This window comes from Mytilus galloprovincialis, chromosome 3 (genome assembly GCF_965363235.1).
Source record: "Mytilus galloprovincialis chromosome 3, xbMytGall1.hap1.1, whole genome shotgun sequence".
Classification (NCBI taxonomy): Eukaryota; Metazoa; Mollusca; class Bivalvia; order Mytilida; family Mytilidae; genus Mytilus; species Mytilus galloprovincialis.
The window spans coordinates 83,067,526-83,092,289 of NC_134840.1; the positions used below are offsets into that span (position 1 = coordinate 83,067,526).

At 31.0% G+C, this 24,764-nt stretch overlaps 1 protein-coding gene and 1 long non-coding RNA gene across 3 annotated transcripts in view; one reads left to right on the top strand and one right to left on the bottom strand.

Annotated features, from left to right (window-relative positions):
• Positions 1-24,764, bottom strand: part of LOC143069155 (echinoderm microtubule-associated protein-like 6) — a 45,002-nt gene that overhangs the window by 18,251 nt on the left and 1,987 nt on the right. For both annotated transcript variants that reach the window (XM_076243640.1, XM_076243641.1), the window contains exons 2-21: positions 22,116-22,275; positions 20,556-20,654; positions 18,936-19,190; positions 18,182-18,317; positions 17,087-17,288; positions 16,120-16,257; positions 15,487-15,743; positions 14,846-15,058; positions 14,323-14,493; positions 13,595-13,808; positions 12,426-12,609; positions 11,882-11,987; positions 11,193-11,286; positions 9,774-9,874; positions 8,953-9,155; positions 7,916-8,155; positions 7,260-7,461; positions 1,441-1,533; positions 980-1,111; positions 274-539 (exon numbers count right to left, since the gene is read on the bottom strand). In XM_076243640.1, coding sequence (XP_076099755.1) covers positions 274-539; positions 980-1,111; positions 1,441-1,533; positions 7,260-7,461; positions 7,916-8,155; positions 8,953-9,155; positions 9,774-9,874; positions 11,193-11,286; positions 11,882-11,987; positions 12,426-12,609; positions 13,595-13,808; positions 14,323-14,493; positions 14,846-15,058; positions 15,487-15,743; positions 16,120-16,257; positions 17,087-17,288; positions 18,182-18,317; positions 18,936-19,190; positions 20,556-20,654; positions 22,116-22,275 — 3,466 coding nt within the window. The remainder of the gene's footprint in view (positions 1-273; positions 540-979; positions 1,112-1,440; positions 1,534-7,259; positions 7,462-7,915; positions 8,156-8,952; positions 9,156-9,773; positions 9,875-11,192; positions 11,287-11,881; positions 11,988-12,425; positions 12,610-13,594; positions 13,809-14,322; positions 14,494-14,845; positions 15,059-15,486; positions 15,744-16,119; positions 16,258-17,086; positions 17,289-18,181; positions 18,318-18,935; positions 19,191-20,555; positions 20,655-22,115; positions 22,276-24,764) is intronic.
• On the top strand, positions 1,895-5,537 carry LOC143069154 (uncharacterized). The gene is made up of 5 exons (XR_012976330.1): positions 1,895-2,230; positions 3,073-3,278; positions 3,777-3,843; positions 4,156-4,227; positions 5,186-5,537. It is a non-coding gene; the product is annotated as an uncharacterized LOC143069154 (long non-coding RNA).

A 24,764-nucleotide genomic window follows, 5' to 3' on the forward strand; every position in this document is an offset into this window, starting at 1 on the left:
GAGCACAAAATAATGGATGAATTTTGAAAAGGAACCAATTTGAAAATATATGAGCCATAGTCTATTAACATTTTGCTCGATTTAAAATTTTGCTGCAAATTTTTAAAATATTATATATGTCAATTACATAGAAATTTATTCCTGAAAAAAGTCTGTAACAAATGCTATATTAACATAACAGATTCTGACACTCCATTCCTATAAACAGAGAGGAAAAAAATTTGTTGAATTTTTGTAAAAAAGATTCATTCTTATAGTAAGTATGATACATGCCTTTACTGGATAGACAAATAATTTGACAAATCCAAAGTCATCTGCTGTAGCTAGAAGTTGTCTATCCTTTGTGAGACAGGTGGCATTGACATCTGTTATATCACTTTTAGGAGGCCATACACCTTCACATGTGTCACCAAGGACAGCTGTCCATGAACACCAATCAAATTTCTCTATTTCTTGTTTCCTTAATGTGATACGACTGCCTCTTGGTGCCTCATAGAATAATTGTTCTTTAGCCCCTGAATTCACCATCAATACCTTTCCTGAAATGAACAATACTATACTCTAAAATATCCTACATAGAATCTGTCTTAAAAGAAGTAAAGTAATAAATTTGATTGATAGAATTTTGCCTACATAACATGCCAATCCTTTGGAAAGTCAATAACATTAATAATTCTATTCTAGATATTTTTACTGACAACAAATAGTTGATTCTTCTAGTACAGAAAGATGTGTGTCTCCTGCTGTCTGAAAACATATAAGCAGAAATGGCAAAATCTATTTGTTGGTACATATTTACATATACATGTGTAGTAATCCCCAAAATCTCCCCAATTAAAAATCTAAGTAGAAGGAACTGATAATGCATTTCCTTAAAAAAAAATGTGATAGTTTGGTGTACCGGGTAATTCATAATAATTAATCCAAAGTATGTGAAGCACTAAGTATTGAGAACTAAGACTTTTAATACAACTCATACCATTTTTATCCCAATCAACATGAGTGATATAACTAGATGCTCCTTTACACGTGCCTACTCTTTTCTGAGCTATGACATTATAGATATCTACAAAGTTGTCATGTGATGCTACTGCAAGGTATTTACCAGCATCTGGAAAAGATTTTTCATAAAAATTATAAATCTAAACATAACAGATAGTTCTCTATTGCTCATATCTAACATTAAACTGTATCTATTTTTTCAATGGATAAAGATTTGCTTATTACTTTTGTGAAAATAAGTATATATTATATAAATAAATAATACAGTATTAAGTAAGTACACACATTTGGATCAATTGCACAAGTAAGAAATTATAACAGTACTACGCAAAAAATTAACAAATACAGAAAGAGAGCTTCTTGCAAATATTTTTTTGTTCTTTTTTTCGATATATGGTCATTTTTAGTCTGGTAACTATTAAAAGCTAGAACTGGTACCTGGTGACCATTTGATGTCTGAGATTTCCTCCTTCCTGTGATGGAATGATGTTACATCTTCTAACGTATCCGTCTTCATCACAACAAAACTACCTGAAACATTGGAAATACATATATAATTACAGTGATAACTTATATTTGTAAACATCTTTGTGTATTAAGGTGACTTCCGATACTAAGGGAGATAACAACATTTTACTGATGTAAAACTGGTTCCCGTTTAAAAATTTAGGATATATCGCCTGTATATCTAGGTCACGGTAACAGTTCCGATGTCGTCTGTTGACAACGTGTGTAAACAACTTCCAAGTTACAGCTCATCGCTCAGAAGAAAGAAAGGTTTATCATAAAGGATAAATGCATGCGTTCTTTTAAAATAAAGAATATGAATAGCTTCAGCCTGAAAGTTCACACAGTCTTAAATGATTCTCAACTTATAATATCACATGATATATTAAAGTTTTTGGAGGTTGGAGAAATTCGGCGTCTGATCACAGACAGTGATGTTTTGTTTGACGAAACCTGGAAAGAAGGTCGACGGCTAGCTCTGGTTGATCACCTAGCGCAGAATATGTTCGTTAAGATGTAAAACTGTCCCCTGCGGATACCGTCTGTGAACCGAAATACGACCTTCAAGGCTTGTACCAGGAGGTGGAGGCCGTGGAGCATTTCGTCCATACCATATCGTTGTAGCTGCAGTGCATGTAACCTGCATATCATGTGTGACAGTGTAGAAACGAGGGGGGAAATGGGACTGGTGAATTTTTTATCAATTCAAAAGCTGCACATGGTAAGAGAGTTCAATTTTGTCTTTATTATATATTCTCTTTACACATTTTACTGGTTGGAGAAGGTGTATGGTTTCATGTCTTGAATAAATGAACCTGACCCACACCTCTCTTTTTCTTTCTTTAATTCCCCTCTATTATGGTCTGGGGTTTATGTGGTTTGAGGGTAAAAAGCTTTATTTTGAGGGGAAGTGCTGCCCAAATTTTTTATGAAGCTGGACTTAGTAATTTTTCTGGAATTTTTCCCCTGGAAGTTATTTATCATTTTTGCAATGAACACAAAGACATCTATACATAAGGGGCTTTTTAGTTTTGCATCCAAAAGGAGAGGATTATTTTGTAAATACTTATTTGGTAGCAATTATATAACCATACATAAAATTAGAATTGAAAAAGTAAACAATTGCAGTCACAATGATTCATTCACAAAAATAATGTTTTACAAACTCAAAATATTAGTTTTCTTTATTTTATAATCAGAATTTTCATATTAAGTCATCTTTTACATGTGATCAGAGACCAAGTGGTCTGATACCTTACATATTTAGTCATTTAAAAACACCTAGAATGATGTGTAGAATGCAGGATAATGCATGAAGGCAAAAAAGCAAATTAAGAAGGGGGGCACCCATTCTCATTCCACATTATTAGAAATAAATGTGAGTCTGTGATCTATAAGAATAAAGGTAAACATGAATTCACAATCATATTATATAAATATAAATTGAAAAAATCAATTGTATATTCCAAATAAAATTATGAACTCAAGTCTAAATAGTTTATAGTTTATCTAACTAATTAACCAATACATGTGCAAACTGACATTTCATATAATATTTTTCAGGAATGATACATGCAGGAATTTGTGCCGCACATTTCAACAATTTCCTTAATGGATTGAATGTACTTTCTGTGAATTCATCAGCCATACTTAAAGAAAAAGGAGAATTAAACTGGAAAGATAATATTTGCAGTTGCAAAAGAATCCTGTAAATAAAGTCAAAAGAAGAAACAGTTTTAAACATGGTTAATTTAATGAATAATTAGAAGGTAATTAAACCTTTAGTCATACAATTTCAAAGTACTTTTTGATAATTTTCCTAAGTAGATATAAAATATAACGAGGACCATAATTATATTCATATTTGCACTTAAGCAGTCATAAAAATGAATTAACAGATCTTGGTAATAATTTCAAGTTTAGGGTCAATATTTCAAATCAATTTTGTGGTAAAGCATTGTTATATATACTTGAAGACTTTCATGTATAAAACATGACAGAATTTGTTTCAACAAAAATATTGAACTAGAATTAGTTACATTTGTATTTATTAAATGAAATCTATATTAATGTATAATTTCAACAAATTTAATGAAACCTATTTGGTTTTGAAAGCCTTTATACATATTATTATTACAAATTTCATTGTTAACAGCCTGAGTTTCCAGTTAATTTTAAATGTAATATGTTTTAGCTATAGCATGTATAGTATTTGAACACTGCATGCACATTCATTTATATATATTTGTTATCACTTTTTTCATTAGGTTGAAGCTAGTTTTGTTGCAGAATTGCAAATGTTTGGTACTGGTTGAAACTATGAAAGTAATACAGGTAAATTTAAAGAATTTAAACTTTAACTTTATTAATAGAAAATATATTCCCAAATGTCAAGGTGAAAGTGGACATTGTAGATTCTAAACACCCATGTGAAAGCAACAGTCTTCTATGGTGAGATGATGCCATACTTAGCATTAATGCTCTTGTTATTATATGGAATATGGCTTTTTTTTATCATTATTTTTACTATTTTGATATTCAACAACCAACATTGATAACAAGTAATATAAAACTCTCACTTTTTATGAATCCTATATCATATTAATTTACTTATTTAATTTTTGTTATATTTGTTATCAATTGTAGGTCTCATGGTTATCATTTAACAGCAGGTTATTAGCAGCAGTTTTGTAGAAAAATGAAGGATGACTGTCAATGGTAAATACATACATTTTAGGATAATTACATGTAGTTACCTTTGAAAAAAACTTAGGTTTCATTTGAGACTTTTTAATCTGATAATGGTGTTTTGCAGGCATTTATAACATTTCTTTTTGGACAATATATTTAGTAGACTCAACTATAAAATGTAGGATCATGTAAACTTGTACACAGATGTGACTGACATACATTTTCCACTTCACTGACTTTGGTTACATTAAACATCCAATTTCATATACAACAAATGTATATCTCAGCAACTAAAAGGTGTCAGATCATGCAAACTTATAGATACACTCTCAGAGTCTCAGTAACTCAGCTAAAGAAGGTCACAGTGATCCACATTTTACACTATTGATTTGTACTTTATTTTATAATTTAAATACAAAGTATATTATCAAGACTGCCACTGGTTCTTATGTGCCACAATTCTGACAATGAAGATAACTATGTGATGAGGATAACTTATGTTTATTTCAAACTTGGTCACATGCTGTATATGTAAATTTTTACCAAAAAAGAACAGTTCAACTGTATTGATTTAAGGTATATGGTAAAGGTCACACCTATTAAATATACATGTGTACCTTGAATTTGCATTGGACCCTATAATACTCCCTATATCATTTATATTGTCAATTATTGCATTCCAAATTGCCATTGTACACAAAACAAAAACCACTAAAAAGGATGGCCATCATATGCCAAAGCAATATAAAATGCATACCCATCAGCTGACCTAATTATTGCAATCACTTCAAAAACCTGGCCATATATCATATTATAAAACTCTTAATGAGTACCTTTGTTAGTCAGGTATAATATAATCTTTTTAAATTGATGTTGTAATGCATGATTGGATTAATTTTGCACTCACTGAAATATTATATAGATTTAGTAGTTTATTAGTATATATTACACCTTTTCATTACAAATAAATAAATTAAACTTTCAGGTAAATGCAGCAATAGAATGTTCCCCTGGAAAATTTACACAGAAAATTTGGGAAAGTATGAATAAGAAATTAGAGAGGCAAACAGACAACCTGAAAACAGATTTTAAAAGAAAAGAATTGCCACTAATAGTAATATGATATATCTGACTGGGAGCAACATGTACTATTCAATATGGAAGGATTGACAATTTTGACTGAGAACAAAGTGAACTCTAATAATGCTATGACTATCAATAAGTACTTGACTGAATCAGAGGAGTAAACTATTTACATATTTGTAAATATAACAGTTATATGTTTGCTTGATTATTGAGGCATTCAAAATAAAGAAAGTTGAAAAACCTTTGAAAAAGTTATTATTTCATCATTTTTTTGGTTATGTTACTATGACAACTGAAATATATAATGTACATGTATTATCATTATGCTTCATCAAACTTAAATCATTAACTGAGGAAAAGGTGACAAAGTCTTTTTTAATCCATTTAATTGCATGACTGTTACCTATGAATCGATAATTTACAAAAAAAAATATATTTGGTGATTTTCGCTAACTTCTGAGTAATTTATTTTGCTCATTTAAGACCACAGTAATGCTAATATAAGCCGCATTACAATGTATCATAATATTTGTTTACATTTACATAGAAGCCATGTGTTGTTGCTCTGAAATCATGGTATTTGATCTGCCATTGTCTGTTAGGTTGTTAATCTTGCACATCAGAACAATGCAAAAACTTGAATTTTCCAACTTCATGTCCTGTTGCCATGGTAACCGTTGTTCATAGAAACCAAAAAATTGTTCTCATATGATTGCCTTGTGAAACTGTTTTATTCTGTGTTAGTTTAACAAAGGATATGACAACATATGTCACACTTTGATCACCGATGATGAAAGATATACAAAAAACTGCTGTTGATCACTGTTTCGTTAGGGGTCACAAAAACGTTTTTCGGGCAAAAAATAGTCTGGTGACCCATATTTTTTTTTATTTCTTTTTAAAGCTCATTGTTATGACCATCTTATGTCAAATTTAAAAAAATATTCATTGGACCATTTTTTTGGAAATTTAAGAAAAATAGAAATTTTTAACAAAATCTCTGTTTTTTTTGTGGAGCAGTGTTGATGAAATTAGAGCCGAAATCAATGAAAATGAATAAAACTGCCATTATTTGTGTTTTATTTACATTTTAAATAATAATTTTGTAATAAATGAAGAACAAACCTTTCAAAATACTTTCAAAGGCTTAAAAAAAATCCAGAGTTTCTACATCAGGTATGTATATATGCATACACGTGATGTACCAACTTTGGTGACCGTTACCATGGAAACGAGTCTGGTGACATACTATTTTTAACTCAAATTTTCATAGAGGCCATTCCATAGTATATGTATGCAAATTTTAAGAAAAATTCAATGGTGAAAAAAAATTTGCTATATCTGTAGGGATCCACCTTAAAGTGCTGTGCGTGAGAGAAAAGCTCATGGATTTACAACTTCTAGTACTATAAATTCTTATATAGTTTTTATTAATGTGAGTGAAGCAATTTGGTGAGTATCCAAATAATAAGAATTCCCATTCTGATATTTAATACATTTATCTATCTGCAGATTTTCTTGAAATCACAATGATTAATTTGCCATTTTGTCCATTCTTCAAAAGTTGCAAAGATAGATGTGTGCAATAATTTCTGGTTTTAAAAATACCTCAACCTTATTTCAGCCAAAGGTCACTTTATATTATTCATAGTAATTAAACACTATGTTTCAGCAATTTTCTCAATACATTTAGATGTTTTATATTAACAAGGATATAATTGTCTAACTTCTAAATGTAATATAAAAATAACTGATCTAATATAAACATGAAGTTTGTTAGAGAAATAATGGAGAAACTGAAGAAAGCCAATGCTTTCAGGCTCTGTCCCTTTATTACATCTGACAAAATTAATCAACTTGTGGTGTATAAAATTTTTCAAACTGGTTAATATAAGTTTAAATTTATACAAAATTGGAGAACTTTTTCTTGTACTGTTCAAAATAGTATCTGTCATATTTTATTTTACACTTACCATCTTTAAGACCAACTGCTAAATGTTTTCCATCTGTAGAGAATGTAATACATCTACCAGCTTGTTTTAATTTCTTGATGCTCAACATTTTATGTTCCTCTGTGGTATTCCAAACACGGACAGTTTTATCATCGCTGACAGTGGCAAATAAATCCTGAGTTGGATGGCAAGCTAATCCCCAGATTTCTCCTTCCATGTGACCCTGTCAAGAAATATGATTTTAAAAATAGTATGATTGGTTGTTTTGACAGTAGGCAATCTACTAGAAGTTTGATGGTATGATAAGCTTTAGAAAAATGTATATTCTCCGTTTATTTCAATATCTTTCAAAGAATATGATATAAAGTGTAACCTGCCTAATCCGTCACCTGAGTATTCCAACATCATGCTTTAACCAAAACATTTTCATGGTCCCAAAATATGCCTATCCTTACAGAAAAAATTCCGACACCCTGCTTAATCCGACAGTTTTTTCTGGTCCCCCAATGTGTTGGATTACACAGGTTACACTGTTATTTCACAATCTCTCATCTTCATCTCCATACTGTATCCCAACCACAACTTATCTTTGTGAGTATTGCGAGAGCTCAAATTTTCTTAATTCTACCTTTTCTTAATTTTCCCATAAATCACACTGTATTCTGACCATTGCTCACCTGTGTAAGTATACTGAGAGGTCCAGCTTTGTCAATTTCTATAATTTCTCCATTCTTTGTTCCCACCAATATTTTTCCATGCCCCAGCACTATAGCCCTGACAGTTGGTGAATCAGCCATTAACATGCCTCTGGAATCTGGTGACACAGAATCTTTCTTAATTGAGTAGGTCTTGAGACATTGTTCAAACTGGTCATTCCATAAACCAACCACACCATCTTTTCCACCTGTTACAAATCCCTGTTACAAAATGCATGGAAACATAAATGATTGCTAAAACTGTTTTTTTTGGGTTTTTTTTGTAAAAGACTCACATTTAATAGTCCAGGAGTAAATCAGGAAAAAATCCCTATGCATAAATTTGATCTCAGGAAATAATTTTAAAACAAGAATGTGTCCCAAGTACCTGGATGCTCCATCTGCACTATCATTTTCTTTGTTCAGTGGACAGTGAAAATGGGATAAAATCTCTAATTTGGCATTAAAATTAGAAAGATCATATCATAGGGAACATGTTTAATAAGTTTGAAGTTGATCGGACTTCAACTTCTTCAAAAACCACCTCAATCCAAAAACTTTAACCTGAAACGGGAGACAGACGGACAAACGAACGGACACACAGGCCAGAAAACATAATGCCCCTCTACTATCGTAGGTGGGGCATAAAAAAATGCTTCCCTAGTACACGGTTGCAAAACTTGCACTATCATTTTCTATGCTCAGTGGACTATAAAATTGGGGGTCAAAACTCTAATTTGGCATTTAAATTAGAACAATCATATTATAGGGAACATGTATACTTAGTTTCAAGTTGACTGGACTTCAATTTCATCAAACACTACCTTGACTATTTTTTTTTCAAACTTTAAAAAAATTGGACTGTGTGGCAGACGAAAGAATGAATGGACGGATGCACAGACCGAAATATAAAATGCCCCTAGGTTGGGCATGAAAAATAGTATCAGATTATTTAACTTCCTTGTATACAAAGGAGAGTCTCCAACAGTCAGTTAAAACTTTAAATATAAACCACATACCTTGTCTAGAGAATGCATGGCAAACAGTGGCCCTTCATGTGCTTTGACAGTTTTCTGTAGTGTCGTGCCATTCCACACAAACACATTACCATCACTGCCACCAGAGTAACATATGTCTGCTGCCTTACCATAGGCAATGCACAACATGTCACACAGCTTGGCAACTTTACCTAAGGTCCCTCGGACTGAGGTAAATCCACCACCTACATAAGACATGATGTACATGTTAATTCAAAAAGTTTGATAAAAAGATTCATTTATTTAATATGAATAAATATTAGTATATCCATGTCAATAATTCAGAATTTTGTATAAAAGAACAGATCTAGATATATATGGTAATTTAAAAAAAATAATTTTAAAACTATTTACATTATTACGAGTGATATTTAATCTATTAATTTATCTATTTATCGTTGTTAATGCCACTTTCAACACTATTGTACTATTTCATGGTGATCAGTTTTTATTGGTGGAGGAAAAGGAAGAGCCCAGAGAGAACCTAATGCCTTTCATAGGAAAACTAACAGTTCAAGTCAATTAAGATTGGAGTTGAAAGCACCTACCCCATGCAGGATTCAAATTTACACACACCTCAGTGTTAACTTGAAAGTGATACAGTAGTTAGACTATTAAGACCACTCGTCCACTGAGATCCCCATATGATATTTAAAGCAAATAAATAGTTTGTACATTTACAAATATTGTAAATAGCATTTATTAAATTTTTGTTGGAGATTAAAACAATGCCATTATATGCATTGAAAGCTGTCTTTTAGTTCTCAAAGTAGCATGCATGTTTGAGTGGAGGAGGCTGTTACCTGTTTGTGTCCAGAATTTAATGTGTTTCACTCCAACTGTAACAAGCTTGGTATTATCAGAGGGATTCCACTTAATCACAAATATTTTGTCTTTATGACCTCTGAAAAATAAATCATACATATGCATATTCAAAATAACTAAAAATGTACCTTTTCTTATAGCTAAGAGATTTGCATTTAAATAAATTTAACAATTCAAAGAAAGGAGTAGGTCCGGTAAGGACTCATTTTGGCCTCAAATTTCAGTTTCATCTGACAAAAGATTTTGACCACTTTTTAAACACTTAAATGTCTATTTCACTTGATTCAATTAGTTTATGTGAAAGATTTTAACTGATTACGTCATTAAAAACGATCCGATTGAAGCTCATATATGAAAAATCTCTCAAATATGCCAAAAAACGTAACTTTTCAGATGGTTTTTGTCAAAAATGAAAGTGGCCGCATCCGTGTTCATCCACAACCTTTATATATGTTATGTATTATCATAAAATACAACTTACATTACAATATTAAGGATGAACACGAATGAGCCCACTTTCGTTTTACACGGAAACTGTCTAAAATTTAACTAAAACGATAGAATTTTGAAGATTTCAGTAATTTAGCATGACTTAATGGTGCTACAACCCGATATATGTGCATTGTATTGTCAAAAACAGCCCATATTTATGTAGCAGAAGCATTCAACTGTCCAATAAATAACTAAAAGTTTACATTTTAACAATTTTGTAAAACTGTTATATTTTTGGGCCAAAAAGGGGCCTTATCGGACCTACTCCTTTCAATAATCTAAGTGTGAATCCACTGGTTATTGAAAATATTAACAAACACTTTTCTGCTTTTATTACTGCAGGTTTGTTGAATAATAATTTTCTTGGAAATCATGGTTAAAACTTGGCCACAAATTGAAGTATTCAACAAAATGAGCTGCTGGCCCTTCCAGAGCACCTTACATCAAGGCTATTGTTCAAGTTTCAAGTTGCTGAATATCCAGTTTTCTGGGCGTGTTTTTTTTTTTGCATGTTGATTGTCTTTTTGCCATTTTTCTTTCCGCCATGGTGTTGTCTGCTTTAATTCAGCTCATAGTTTTAAATTGACCCCTGTTATCTGCTCCAATTTTCTTTCCATTGACCTGACATTTTAGCACTGACTATCTAATCATGACCTGCCAGAGACATGCTCAGCTTCATATATAGTAACCCTTAAAAATGTATATGAATATTAGGGCTATACCATTAACATGTATGTGGGAGGGTAGGAAGGGACTTTCAAAATATCCCTACAACCAAGAACTATTTTTAGATTATTTTGCATTATGGTAATAGACGCTAACTGAAGAAAGGCCCATGACCCACATTCAATAATTAAACTTCCCTTCCTACCCTCCCACATAAATTTTAATGGAGTAGCCCTTACCTTGTAGAAGCTAATTTCTCTCCCTTTCTCCAGTCCCAAACTACAATAAGATGGTTGTCATCCAAACCAACTGATGCCAACTTTTTACCATCACCTAAAATAATTAAAACCAAACTTGTAATTTTAATTAATTTTCATAAAACAGTGTAGACATTAATTTATGTAATTTCAAAAAATATTAAAATCTTTGCAAAATGCAGGTATTAATTTTCATAAATGTTAAGAGTGTTTTAAAATATCTTAGATTAATATAAATATTTTTCATTGATATAACCCCGTCTCATTGGTTTTCTTGCTATTCAGGATGCATTGTGACGTCACAAATTCCTTTGAAAAATCATGCAACATATGAAAACATATAATCCTTCTATACTGTGATTCTGACTTTTCAATAGTATTTCTTATGTTCAAAAGGTGACAATAACACGGAGTTTCACTACAGTAGATAACTTGCAAACAATTTTAAATCCACAAATCTCATTACCAACCAGATCTGGTGACAAAAGTTCACACCTAAGCTATAAAATTCAAAGTTTTATTCCCATTCTGTAATTGAAATTGAAATTATTTATTAACCCACATCTATTATTTTGTTTCAGTAAAAAAATTATTATCAGATAGACCATCAAAATATCATGGGCATTTGTGAATCTGTAAATTAAGAGTAAAAATGAACAAAAAATACATACCTGAGAAATCTACAGCACATACACCTCTTTGATGTTGACCTTTAAGTACTGACAATGTTTTCATGGACTCTGTATCCCAGATATGTATTGTTCCATCTCTTCCAACCTGTATGTATATAAATTAGATTAAAAAAAAAAATTAAAAGATTTTACTACTATCAAGGAACTTTTAAACAATGATTCCATTATTCCTGGCACCAAAAATCATCGAGAAATTTAAGTTTGATATTTTTCTCTATGTTCATAACACTTTAGAATATGATATAGAAGAAAGAAATGCCTGACCTGTGACCTTTAGCCTGACTTTCTGATTGGCTGAAGTCAACTTCTCTTTAAATAGACTTAAACAACATCCCTTTTCATCATTAATTTCAAATTAACAAATAAGTAAATGTTGAAATCTGATTAAAAATTTAAAATAAATATAGAAGTAAATGTGAACAAATGCAAATTAACTTTTAAAAACATTTATCAAAAATTATTAAAATAAAATCTCCAAAAGTTCTATTGTACTCAAACTCAAGATTGCAACCATTACACTGACCTGACCAGTGGCTACTATATCCTTAATGGGATGTAGACATAGACATAGTATGTCATCAGTATGTCCTAAATAAAACTTCTGTGTTTTCATTCTGTCAAAAACAATGCCAGTAGCTGCTACATGGTAAACAATGTCTCCATTCTGGAGGTAAAATAAGTTGTTTCTGCAGTCATAACCTCTGTATCTGAAAAGATAATTAGCAAACAATGCAATATGATTTCAATAGAATGAAATTCAAAACAGTGTGGCTGTGGCCATTGATTGACACATTAAATTCATCCATTGACTGGGACAATTTACATAAACGTTTGTCTGTAACGACCACTGTTCACGACGTACCTACGACAGACATTTAAACTGTGGGGTCACCAAAGGTTTCTTAACGCCTTTAATTATAAAATAATTCGAAAAATTAATCAGGAATAACCTTTATGTTTTGATTTATATAATTGATATAAATCAAAACATCGTGTTATTTCTGATTAATTTTTCGAATTACTTTATTAAGGTGTTGAGAACCTTTGGTGACCTCATAGTTTAAGTGTCTTTAAAAAGTACACAGTGAGCAGTGGTTGTTACATACAAACGCTCACCTAAATTGTCCCAGTCAATGGATGAATTTAATGTGTCAATCAATGGCCACAGCCACACTGATTTGAATTTCATTCTATAAAGAAGTTAATGTTGATTGCAAAAAATATTCCAGATTTATCTTTACTCAACACATTAAACCAACAACTTAGATTTATCTCTAACTTTTAAGTTGCAATCTCACATAAACTCAGATACAAAATTTGGAATATTTTTAAAAATTGCCTAGTCAAAAAATGATAATTGAACTTGTTCTCAATTTTGTGAGAACCCTCATCCAACTTAAAAGTGGACCCGGGAAAAAAATATGGCAATATTTTAGCAAACAAACTGATGATAGATAGGTCAAATCATTTTACCCTCTGCAACTTTGGTGCATGATGTCTAAATATGGACAATAAAACTCATTCATTTTTGCATTCAATGAGTAGCCAACAGTACAATATCATTTCCTTGATTTTTCAGATTCTTAAATTTCAATTGTGTTTTTATACTCTGAGAAAAATAAATAAAATTAAAAATTGAATGAAATTATAGCTAAAAATAAAAGTACATAATAATAGTAAAAAAATTCTTACCCATGAACATATTCCAATTTAAGAGATGATGATGGACCATGTTTTCTTTTCTTCCCTCCTGTCACACCCTTCTCTAACTTCTGTAATTTAGCAGCATCCTCCCTGTAAACTTCCCGATCGTATCTAACCTGTTTCTCCTGTTCAAGGTCAGAATCAAGGTCACCAACATCAGATATATCTGTATCACTGTCTTCACTGTTAGAATCTAGGAAACCTACAATCAAAAATATATTCTGATGTGAAAGGTAGCTTTGACCAAATTAAGAAGATGCCTCTTCCTAATACACGAATGAATCTGTGACAAAGACACAATTTGGCTCATAAAATGGATATTTGACAACACTGCCATCGTAACTAAATACAAAGCAACTTTTGAATTTCTTGAAGCTTTTTGCTAGACAATTTAAGTTCATATCAGTTTTCTGCTAGATAATCAAAAGTCATACAACATATCTACATCGCTCTGTATGCTTGTAATTAATTCTCAAAAAGAAAATAACATCTTTAAAGTTTTAATTCCTTAAAATTATGAGACATATCTTACAGAACATATATGTGGTTCATTCTTGCAAAGTAAGAGTGAGGATATCAATGCTTAGTAAAATCTCACCGCAAAATCAAGATGGCCACTAGCTCTAATACAAGAAGAATTCGTGGCCAGATGTGGATAAGGCCCATTTTTTGCAATGCCAAATTTATGCAAACAACTCCTGTCACAAATTTCATACCTGATTGAGGATCTGGTAAATCACTAGAGTCTGTTGATCCGTCTGGTAGAAATCTCCACTGAAACACGGCATGATCTGCTCCTCCTGTTGATATCACACGATTTCTGTCATGAGAAAATCTCACATTGGTCACATGGGCAGAGTGTCCTATATACTTCCTGAATTTGGCACCTGAGTTAAAAAAAAAAAAAAAGGAGAGTTGATTAGCATATTATTCCGTTTTATTACCAGATTGTTTTCACTGTATCTGCCTTTTTTACACATATAATTTCCAGCTACATTGGAATCAGATTTCGTACAAAACTAAGTGATGCAAATATTTTACTGGGCATTCAAAATAAGAGGATAAAGGATGACTAAACAACATGAATGATAAACCTGAAAGAAAAAATCACTTCCCAATTTCCTCTAAAATAAAAATAAAAAAGGCTTACCTAAATTTTCTTATTCTAGAAAAAAATCTTTTGAAGGAGGATAAGAATCTAAAAATTTATTTTCTGTGGCCTTACAATTATACAATTACCTTTTTTGAGTGAAGGAAACTTAAACAATTTGACCAGACCAAAGTCATCACCAGTTACAATAACTTCTGAACTATAATTAGCATCTGAAGCATTGATATCGTTTGTGTCTGTATACTTTTCCCATATACCATTAACTTCTGCACCTAAAACTCCTGTAAAGGTGCACCACCGAATGTTGGCTTTCTCTTCTTTATTTGTTACCTGTTTTCCACCTATAAAATAAAAAATATATGTAAATATTGATATTAGTACCCAAGTATTTCAGTATTTTGGAAAGTTTGGTCTGATTTTGTTTTTGCCATTATATGATTGTATTTATATGAATTGCCTCTCACAACTATAAACTTAAATGAAGAAAAAAAACATATTTGGAAAATGACAATAAGACAACATCTTAATACAAATGCAAATAAAAAAAGCATTTAATGGTCTGAGTCTCAAGGGAAACTTTTACTTTATATTTGAATTCCTTTCTGAGATGTAAGCTAATTTAAACATTTTCTAAATTTTAATCCAGTTTTCTGTTGATGGTTTTTGCTAGTTTTCCTTATTTTTTTTCATTTCCAGATTTCTACATTTATCAATTTGCACAACATTATCTGCTGATTTTTTTAAACCAATCAATACAAATTTTACTTACTAGGCATCTTATGAATGAGTCGTTCTGCAGCACCACTATTTGTTTGTAAATATTTACTATCCTCTGACCAATCAATATGTGTTATAAAACTTGAACTGCCACTGCATGTACCAACATGCTTGTATCTCTGATCTGCAGCATAAATATCCACAAAATTGTCATTTGATGCCACAGCTAAAAATTTACCACAAGGTGAATATTTCATTTCATGTAAGACTTCTTTTCTGTCCTTTGTTTGAAATACCTCTGATAGATCCCTGTAAAAAAATAGACAATAGTTTTATGTGTTGCACCAAACTCTGCTAGCAAATATATAAATGGGAATAGTAAGAATAGAAAATAATAAATGTATAAAACAACACAGCATCATCAAAAACTGAAAATTCTCCAAAATACCGCCATTAAAAATGGAAAGTACAAAATTCCATTATCAACATGTTTTACCAAAGGGAAATAATTGGTGAAATATTCAAGATGAAATCTTTAATAAGTGCTATTTTCTCATAAGTCTCACATTAGTAATTTAGGGGTAAACAGTTAATTCCTTACTCATTTATTAACAAGGACTTTTATCTGTTCCCTAACACAACTACATAATTTTAAAAATACCTGACATTTGATAATTATACATACCTTGTTTTCAAGACCATGAAAGATCCGTCTGTGAACCCCACAGCTAGATGATTACCTTCATTGTCAAATGCACAAGATCTTATCTTCTGTTCAAGTGTTGTTTTTGACAAAATTTCAAATTTGTGTAAGTTCCACAACCTATAACATACATGTAAATAAAAGTTAACATAAAGGCATATTGGAAATCCTGCCACATAATCATTGACACAATTCAATTGTTATTCAGTTTATATTCATGTAATTCTTTCCTTTCAAGCCTTTTCATATTGAGTTTTTCCTTGTACTGCACTTTGTTTTTCAATAATCAAGATATAAAAGGGACTGGTTTCATACAAAAAAAACCACATGTTAAACCTTGCCTGAAACTTGAGTCTGGTAAAATAAGATAGAAGCAAAATTGACACATCACACAATCATGCTTAAAGTGTCAGACAACCAATTAAATATCCCTATAGGTTCAACCAAATTTTTCAATTTTCACAGCTTTCTAAATATTTTACCAAAAGTTTAACTTCATAGAAACCAGGTATATCCTGATAGTCTGCATGCCAATTTTCAACATACCTTTAAAGCTTTCTAAGAACAAAAATTATCTTCAAAAAGAGGTACTCCAAAAATAACCCCTGTTTTTTTTTAAATCTTAAATTAGTATACTATTGAGAGCATTACTCCTCAATTTTTAATGCAAACACATAGACAAGTAAATTTTGACTCAAAATGGTCTAAATATATTTCTCTTTCACCAAAAGTTTCATTACTGCAAATTTGTTGGTTAGTTTAAGTAACAAGGACATCAAAAGCACTATTCTGTGTCAGAGTAGGGCTAATTTTACATATGTTCTAAATTGAAGGGAGTAATTGGTGGTCTGACACCTAAATGAAACTTAATTCCTATTAATCGAAATTTTCTAAAACACAAGTAAGACTGACACACATACTACATTCATGAATTTATGTTGTTTCTTACCTGACTGTCTGATCATCACTTCCTGTTGCAAATATTGGTTTCTTTGGATGTACTGCCAAGGCCCATAACTCTCCCTCAGCATGTCCTTGCACCAGACAGATAGGTTTATCTCGATCTCTGACACCAATTTCAAATATCTCACTATCTTGTGTTCCTACTAAAACTTTGTCACCTCTCCAGCATACACTTCTTACACACAAACCTGACAATGAAAAATTGATAGTGTAAATGATTGTTTTGTTGACATTTAATTGCAAAGATTAATTTAATATATACTTTGAGGTAAAACTTTTAAATCTTCAAAAGATAAATTACTATAAATAGCAGAACTCAAGAATAAACAACTGTGGATTCAGTATTACTCATTAACTTACTAAATCAATGGGTTTCAAGAGTATTGGCAAACCACAAGTTAAAGTTTACATAAAAGTACATGTTTCTTTAATCCTGACATGCAAAACCATGCAAACAAATATCCTCAAATAATTTAATTTTGGATGTAACGCGTCTTCTGATTGGCTTACGTTATTTTGTTATGTGCCCATAGACATAATTTAGTCATGTGACCGTGACGTCATCAACGGTTTTTTATGGTTTTCTACGGTTTAAAATGGAATTTAGAATTAAATTATAAGAAATGACTGTTATATTTTTTCTGTCTTTTCGAAATAACATAAAAAATGTGGTGCACACTGTAAAATAACCCGCTACGTCCGTTATTCAGTGTGCACCAAATTCTTAATGTTATTTCTTCATAGACAGAAAAAATATTACAGTCATTCCTTATATATAAAATGTTTTATCAATTATCAATAAAAAAACAAACAAACTCATCTGTTAATGATATCCATAAGAGTTGATATGAAGAAACACAATACTTATATTTGTTTTGGGAGGAGGGTTTCGTAATCAAAGACCAATAAGTTCTTTATCCACAATTAGTCTCAGAAAAATAGACTGCTGCTTCTTTTTCAATCGCCGATTATTTTTTTTCTTATAACCAGTACATTAAAATTCCTACACACTGTTACTGATATTCAAAAAATAAAAGTTACATGTATTTGAAGTCATGATCCCATAGTTAAAAGATTTTACCTTTGTAACCCTCTGGACTGTTACCAATACTGATAGAAGTGATACTTTTGAAGTCAGGATCCCACAGTTTGACACACCCATCTTTTCCTCCTGTAGCATATCCACTCTCTCCTATATCTAGTGTATATATAGCTCCCTGTGATAAAAAGGTCAATAAAAAATAAACAGCTGGTAAAACAGTTATCTTCCCTGTCACCAATCAATTGTCTTCCTTGTAAAGCAATCATTTATTGAATATCTAATTTGAAATAGAACTAACTGTTCATCGTTTCTTTCAATTCATTTTTACTTTGAAAATTTTTGCATACTTTCACAAAAATCTTAGTTTATGTCTAAAACTTATATTTACTGTTACTATTAGATAAGTGATAAACCAATATTGGGTCTCCAATTTTATCATCTTATTCTAATGCCATCATGATTGAAACAACGGGTGGCGATCACTCCTCAATCGTTGTGCTGTTTTCAAAAGTAATCTTACTTCGTTGTTTTGGAATAAAAACAAGATGAGAAGGGATGAAAAACACAAGATGATGTTCCTAAGATAAACTGGGGTAAACAAAATTATAAATAGCACTTTTGTTGTTCTTCTTCATTTTTTTATTTGATAAATAGTCTTAAATACTGTTAAGGAACTCAACTCTTACTGCAAGATCTAAATGGTTGATAGCCCTAAAGTTTTAACACTTTTCAATGAATCTTTTTCTTTTTTCATTTTCAAAGTTTTTCATAAAGACTATATCAATTTCCTTACTTGATGAGCTCCAACAATGACATTATCCAGATTATTGCCTCTCCATATATACACATCTCCACTGAGGGTACCGGAATATGTTGTGTCATCAGGACCAAAGGCTAAACACATCATAGTCTGTATTTCACCAGCTTTACCAAACACACCTTTCTTAGGTGTGAGAGCATTTCCACACAATGACCAGAACTTTATGTGCTTCACACCACAGCTTACTATTGTATTATCTTTAAACAAGTGGAATTGTACATCAAAAACCTAGGGAAGTAAGAATAATGTAAATAATAACCATTAGTTAAAATTGAGAATGGAAATGGGGAATGTGCCAAAGAGACAACAACCCGACCATAGAAAAAAAAAAAAAAAAAAAACAACAGCAGAAGGTCACCAACAGGTCTTCAATGTAGCGAGAAATTCCCGCACCCGGAGGCGTCCTTGAGCTGGCCCCTAAACAAATATATACTAGTTCAGTGATAATGAACGCCATACTAATTTGCATGTCGACCCTTTTTCTTTCCTATGAGATTGAAAGAATCAAAATCTGTTGCTATTATTTTTCAGTGTATTTAGTTTTAAGGTGTGTGGAGAAAACCAGAATGAGTACATCGTCCAGTTCAGAATGTCAACCCAGTTTTTTTAATAAGAAATCAAAGTACATTATTTTAATTCAGAGATGAGTAAAATAAGTAATGAACACTTCATGTGCAAAAGTCAAAAGTATAAAATTTTTCTCATTCATATTTAAGGATGTACTTAGGTGAGGTTTTAGAATTTGTGTCAAATTTTCAGACTCCTTGGTGTTTTTCCATACAATACAATGTAAAATATTTTGTCCCATAACACCCATTTATTTTTTCATATAAATGTAGCATAAGTGTGTATTAGATTGTACTACCCTAGCAACAACACACCAGTCAATGGAATGCTGTTACGTGTATAAACATTGTGTATCAAACAATAAAATAAGATTTAGACTATAAATGGGCCCTATTTTATTATAATAGTAGAAAATTCTTTGCTTCAAAAATATAAAAAAAACAAACATTTATTGTTTCACATTTTGTCATGTCATGGCCATCTACTACAGTGGGCTTTAAAATATGGGTTTTGATTTTTGTCGAATTGTATAGTGCAATATAGTTGCTAAAATCCACATCATCTGGACTCTTGGGCAGTTGTCTCAGTGGTAATAATTTCAATTATTCTTATCTTTATAAAAATCACAAGGATGATGATAGGTTCAACACAAAAAGACAGCAAACAAACAACACTATTTTAGGCCATAAAAAAGAATAGGTTTGTTTGCCCAAACCCTACCTACCCAGAAAAAAGCTGCCTACTCAAATTCTTTTATTGTCCTGATTTGAAGAAGTTTTTTTTTAATCAAATAGTCATGAAGATTAATAAACACCTGATACTTCAATTTCTTTTTTTGAAAAAAAAAAAAGAAAATGCCTACCTACCTACCCACTGTCTCAACCTTGGGTAGGGTTTGGGCAAACCAAAATATTTTTAATTGTGGCCTTACCAAATGGTCTCCAGCATTCAACAATTTTATAAAAGAAGCTGTAAATTGTCTTTAATCTATAAAAAGATGTGAATAAATTCAAGAAGACTACTTACTCTATCTGAGTGACCTCTAACTGATGCTAGAATCTTTCCTTTCCTCCAGTCCCACACATTTATTGTGGAATGTGTGTCTAGGCCTACAGAAACAACTCTCTAAAATTAGAAATATATTTGTTTAGAGAAACAATATTGACATATGATACTGAGAAACAAATGATATTAATAATTACAAATATTGATTGAGGGGCAAGGCCACACCAATGATGATGATACAACTAAAACAGCTGGCAGAATATAACATACAAAATAACAAATACATTTGTGTATCAGTAAAAAGGTTTCATCTATTTCAGTGTAATATCTGGTAATCCTTGTACCATTCTACAGTAGATTCCGGTTATTTGCATAGCCTATTTGTCAGATAAAATTATGCAATAAAGCGGAGTATGCTTATATCCGAAAAGCCAAATGACAGAGTCAAATAACATGGATGGAACAGATCAGGTAAAGGAAATCCCTGAATGTTGATTTATTTTAATAAAAAATATATGTCTACTCTAGTGTCATATGTGTTATTTTATTTTGTTTCTTTAAATAAAGATTATCAAAACATTTTGTTTTAGTTTTAGTTTATGTGCATTCAGACTTTCCTTTACCTGGGATACGAAAATACATGTATTATATAATGATTTATTTCAGTATTATTTTTTCTTCTTTTTTTTTTTAACTTATATCTGGCCTATATCATGTATATAAAACTTCTAACAGTGCTATCATATTTTTTCAGTATCATTATTTTAAATAAAATTAATCTAACTCTTTTATCTAGAAATGATCTTTAGATGTGTAAAATTCAGTCATATTTAGAACAGTTCAAGAAGTCACCATTACGATATCATCAAAGCAAGTCCAAGCCACTTAAGAAATATACACATTTGACTGCTGAATAAAGGGAACTTTCTTCTAATTAATTCGTTAATTGTTTAATTTGCTAAATAATTGATGAGCAGCAAAATGTATATGAGATATAAGATCAAATGATATACATTTGAAAACGAAAATACAAGGTGGTGTATACACATTTATATAATATCTAAAAAGATAAATTAAAAATTTCATAATTAGGAACAAGCAATTTAAAGACCTATACAAAAGTCAAGTAGATATGACCTACATTTAATCGTGTCAATTTACATTTTAAGTGTTTTCTTTTTATACAATTTTTACAGAACTTGATTACATAATATATTGAAAGGATTAAAATAAACCTGATTACAAACAAAAATATTTCATAACAAAAAATTCTTGTGAACGAATATACATTGTCTGCTCTATGATCGGGTTGTTGTCGCTTTGACGCATTCCCCATTTCCTTTCTCAATTTTATTGAAAAAATTTGAAACACATTTTTTCAACTCAAAACATACATGTTTTACATATGTCATTTTGGGGCCTTTCCTACCTGACTATGCAGTAAAGTCTTTGCTCATTGTTGAGGGCTGTACAGTGACCTCAGATGTTGATTTCTGTGCCATTTGGTCTCTTGTGAAGAATTGTCTCATTAGCAATCAAACAACATCTTCTTTTTATAATGTATGTTATAATTTTACATACCCCACCATCTTTATCAAAACCAATAGCAGCAATACCATTCTGGTGGCCATCTTTAAGCATGGATAGAGTTTCCATATTATTTGTGTCCCATACACAGATGAATGGATTCTTTCCTGTCTGTCCTGTGGCAACAATGCTCCTTTCTGGATGCATGGAAAGACTAAAGAAGAATTTACACAATGTAAGCCATACATATTTTTTATATGCACAATAACATTATCATGATTCTGAACAATTAATCTCAAAGTTTGTAAAAACAACAGTATTATGATGATATTGAACATTGTAATTAAAGAATAACAAATCGAAGAATTGTGAGATAGAAAAATATTCAATGAGTGACGGAACAACACATTAATTCTTGAAAGAGGATATTACATGAGTAATTACCAGTGATGGTTGATCATGTGTAGAGAATAACTTTTCAATATTTGAATTCAATTAGCTATTTTTTTTTTTATATTACTGACCGATGGCTTCCTAATGGAAGTAGAGTAAAGACTACTTGGAAATTCATCTTTTCTCTGCATTAACAATTTGTTTTGATGCAAAATCATTGACAATTTTACATGTGCATGTTTCTGTCGTAATGTACAAGTCAAGTCTGTCAAATATTGTCAAAGAATGGAAAAGTTGAATAAATTGTCTTGAAAAGTTTAGGACCTAAGTGAAATGGGTCCGTGTAACACTTATCAATTCAAAGTTTTAAAAAGTTTTAATATTTTAGATTTTTGGAAGTTTGATCAAAGTTTCAAAATATCAAAATTCCAAATTGTGTAAAAGTTTTGAAATTTTGAAATTTTAACCAAATAATTAAAATATTAAAATTCTAAATATCGTTTATAAATTTGATCAAACTTTTAAAATACTAAACCTAACGTGAAATTTTGATTATTTCACTTTTTTAAAGTTTGATTTTTAAAATTTTTGATTAAAATATCAAAAAGAGAAAAGGGGCGAAAAGAGGGGTACTTGTAAACTGCAAAACGAAATAAAAGCGGAACGAAACGAAACAAAATGACATGAAGACAAAAAAGTCATACTGATACTTAAGTTAATGTAAAACATAAAACCACAGACAGGCAGTTGTAACAGGTGAAAAATTGGATGACAAAAATAAATATTTCTCAAAAGAAGAGAATTCATTTTAAACGCACAGCTCTGATACTGACCATTTTACTTGCTGGTTTTCCCAGCACCCATATTTTAGGAGTAACAGTAAAAACTGACCAACTTGCAGTAGGTCAAATAGTATGGTAAGGTTGAGTAAATAAAAAAGAAGATGTATATACATATTCTACTGAACTTTAAGCAATAAAATGGCTCAAAACACGTTGTATTATCTCATTCGATTTCAAATTTTTCTGTTATGCTTTACGACTTCTTCAGTGACTTTCTGCAATCACGTCGGCAGATGAATATATCATTCCATGTACATTTTGAACGATCGTCTTTAACATTTTTATCAACTATTTCTGTTCTTTATAAATTGTTGGCCTTAAATATTCAGCTTTGGGCTTTCCTGAAGAAGGTAGATCCAGAAAAGCGTTTCAGTCGTAAATTTTAACGTTTTGTATTCATTCTTTATCGAATGCATGACGATCATATATTGCCTTGTATCAACGATTTTAAATATAAGTATCGGTACAGCAGGAATACTGAATTCATGGTGTCGCAATGAACGTTGTGCTTGTCTGGAATGTGGGAGGTTTTTGATTTTTTTTTACGCTGAAATTCAGAGTAAGACCAATATTAGTAGCTTGGAGCCAGGATACTGCTATAAGGTATCTACATAAAGTCACCATAGATAGATACTAGAATGTAAACTATGAAGTTGTGCCAGACGCGCGTTTCGTCTACAAAATACTTATCAGTGACGCTCGAATCAAATTAAGTTAAAAAGGCCAATAAAGTCAAATAAAGTCAAATGGTTGCACCCTTAGACAAAGTTTGGACTGATGCTTGTACAAAGTATACGCATTTACCATAATATATTCATTAGGGGTCCTAATGGACCAACCCCTGTTTTCAAATAGAAAATAAAAGGAAATGGATTTTTTTTGTATGAAGGGATATCATTGTTCCGTATTTGTTACTTGTGCATTTTTAAGGGCATATCCATGAACAGTTTATTTCTGATGGTGAGAATTTCTTCCCTTTAAGATATATAGGCTATTTTTACCTGCTTAAATCAAAAATTTAATAAAAAAATATACCTCCATGTGCTACTTTTTGAGTAAAACGAGGTCGAAAATTTCAGATCTTTGCTCGAAATTCTGATTTGTGGACGTATTTTTCCTCCCCACAGAAATGCACAACTTTTTTTGTTTTAAAAGATAAACACAAGCTGTTTTTTGATAAATTATTTATAAGTTCTCTTTTGTACATATGTATCAAATAAATTTATTTAATATTTTGTTTATGAATAACTTAAATTTATTAAATGTTCAGGAACAACCTGTTTTAAATTATCTATTTTTTGTTGCCAGTGACAAATATTTCATGAGTGTTCAAGAACAAATAAGCAATAAATCCAACAGGGAGCCTGTTATTCATATGATGAAGTTATTATCTTTAAATTAGCTCAATTGATGTCTGGAGCTGGCATTTGTCCATTACTGCTAGCTTTATATATAGTAGTCCTTTCTT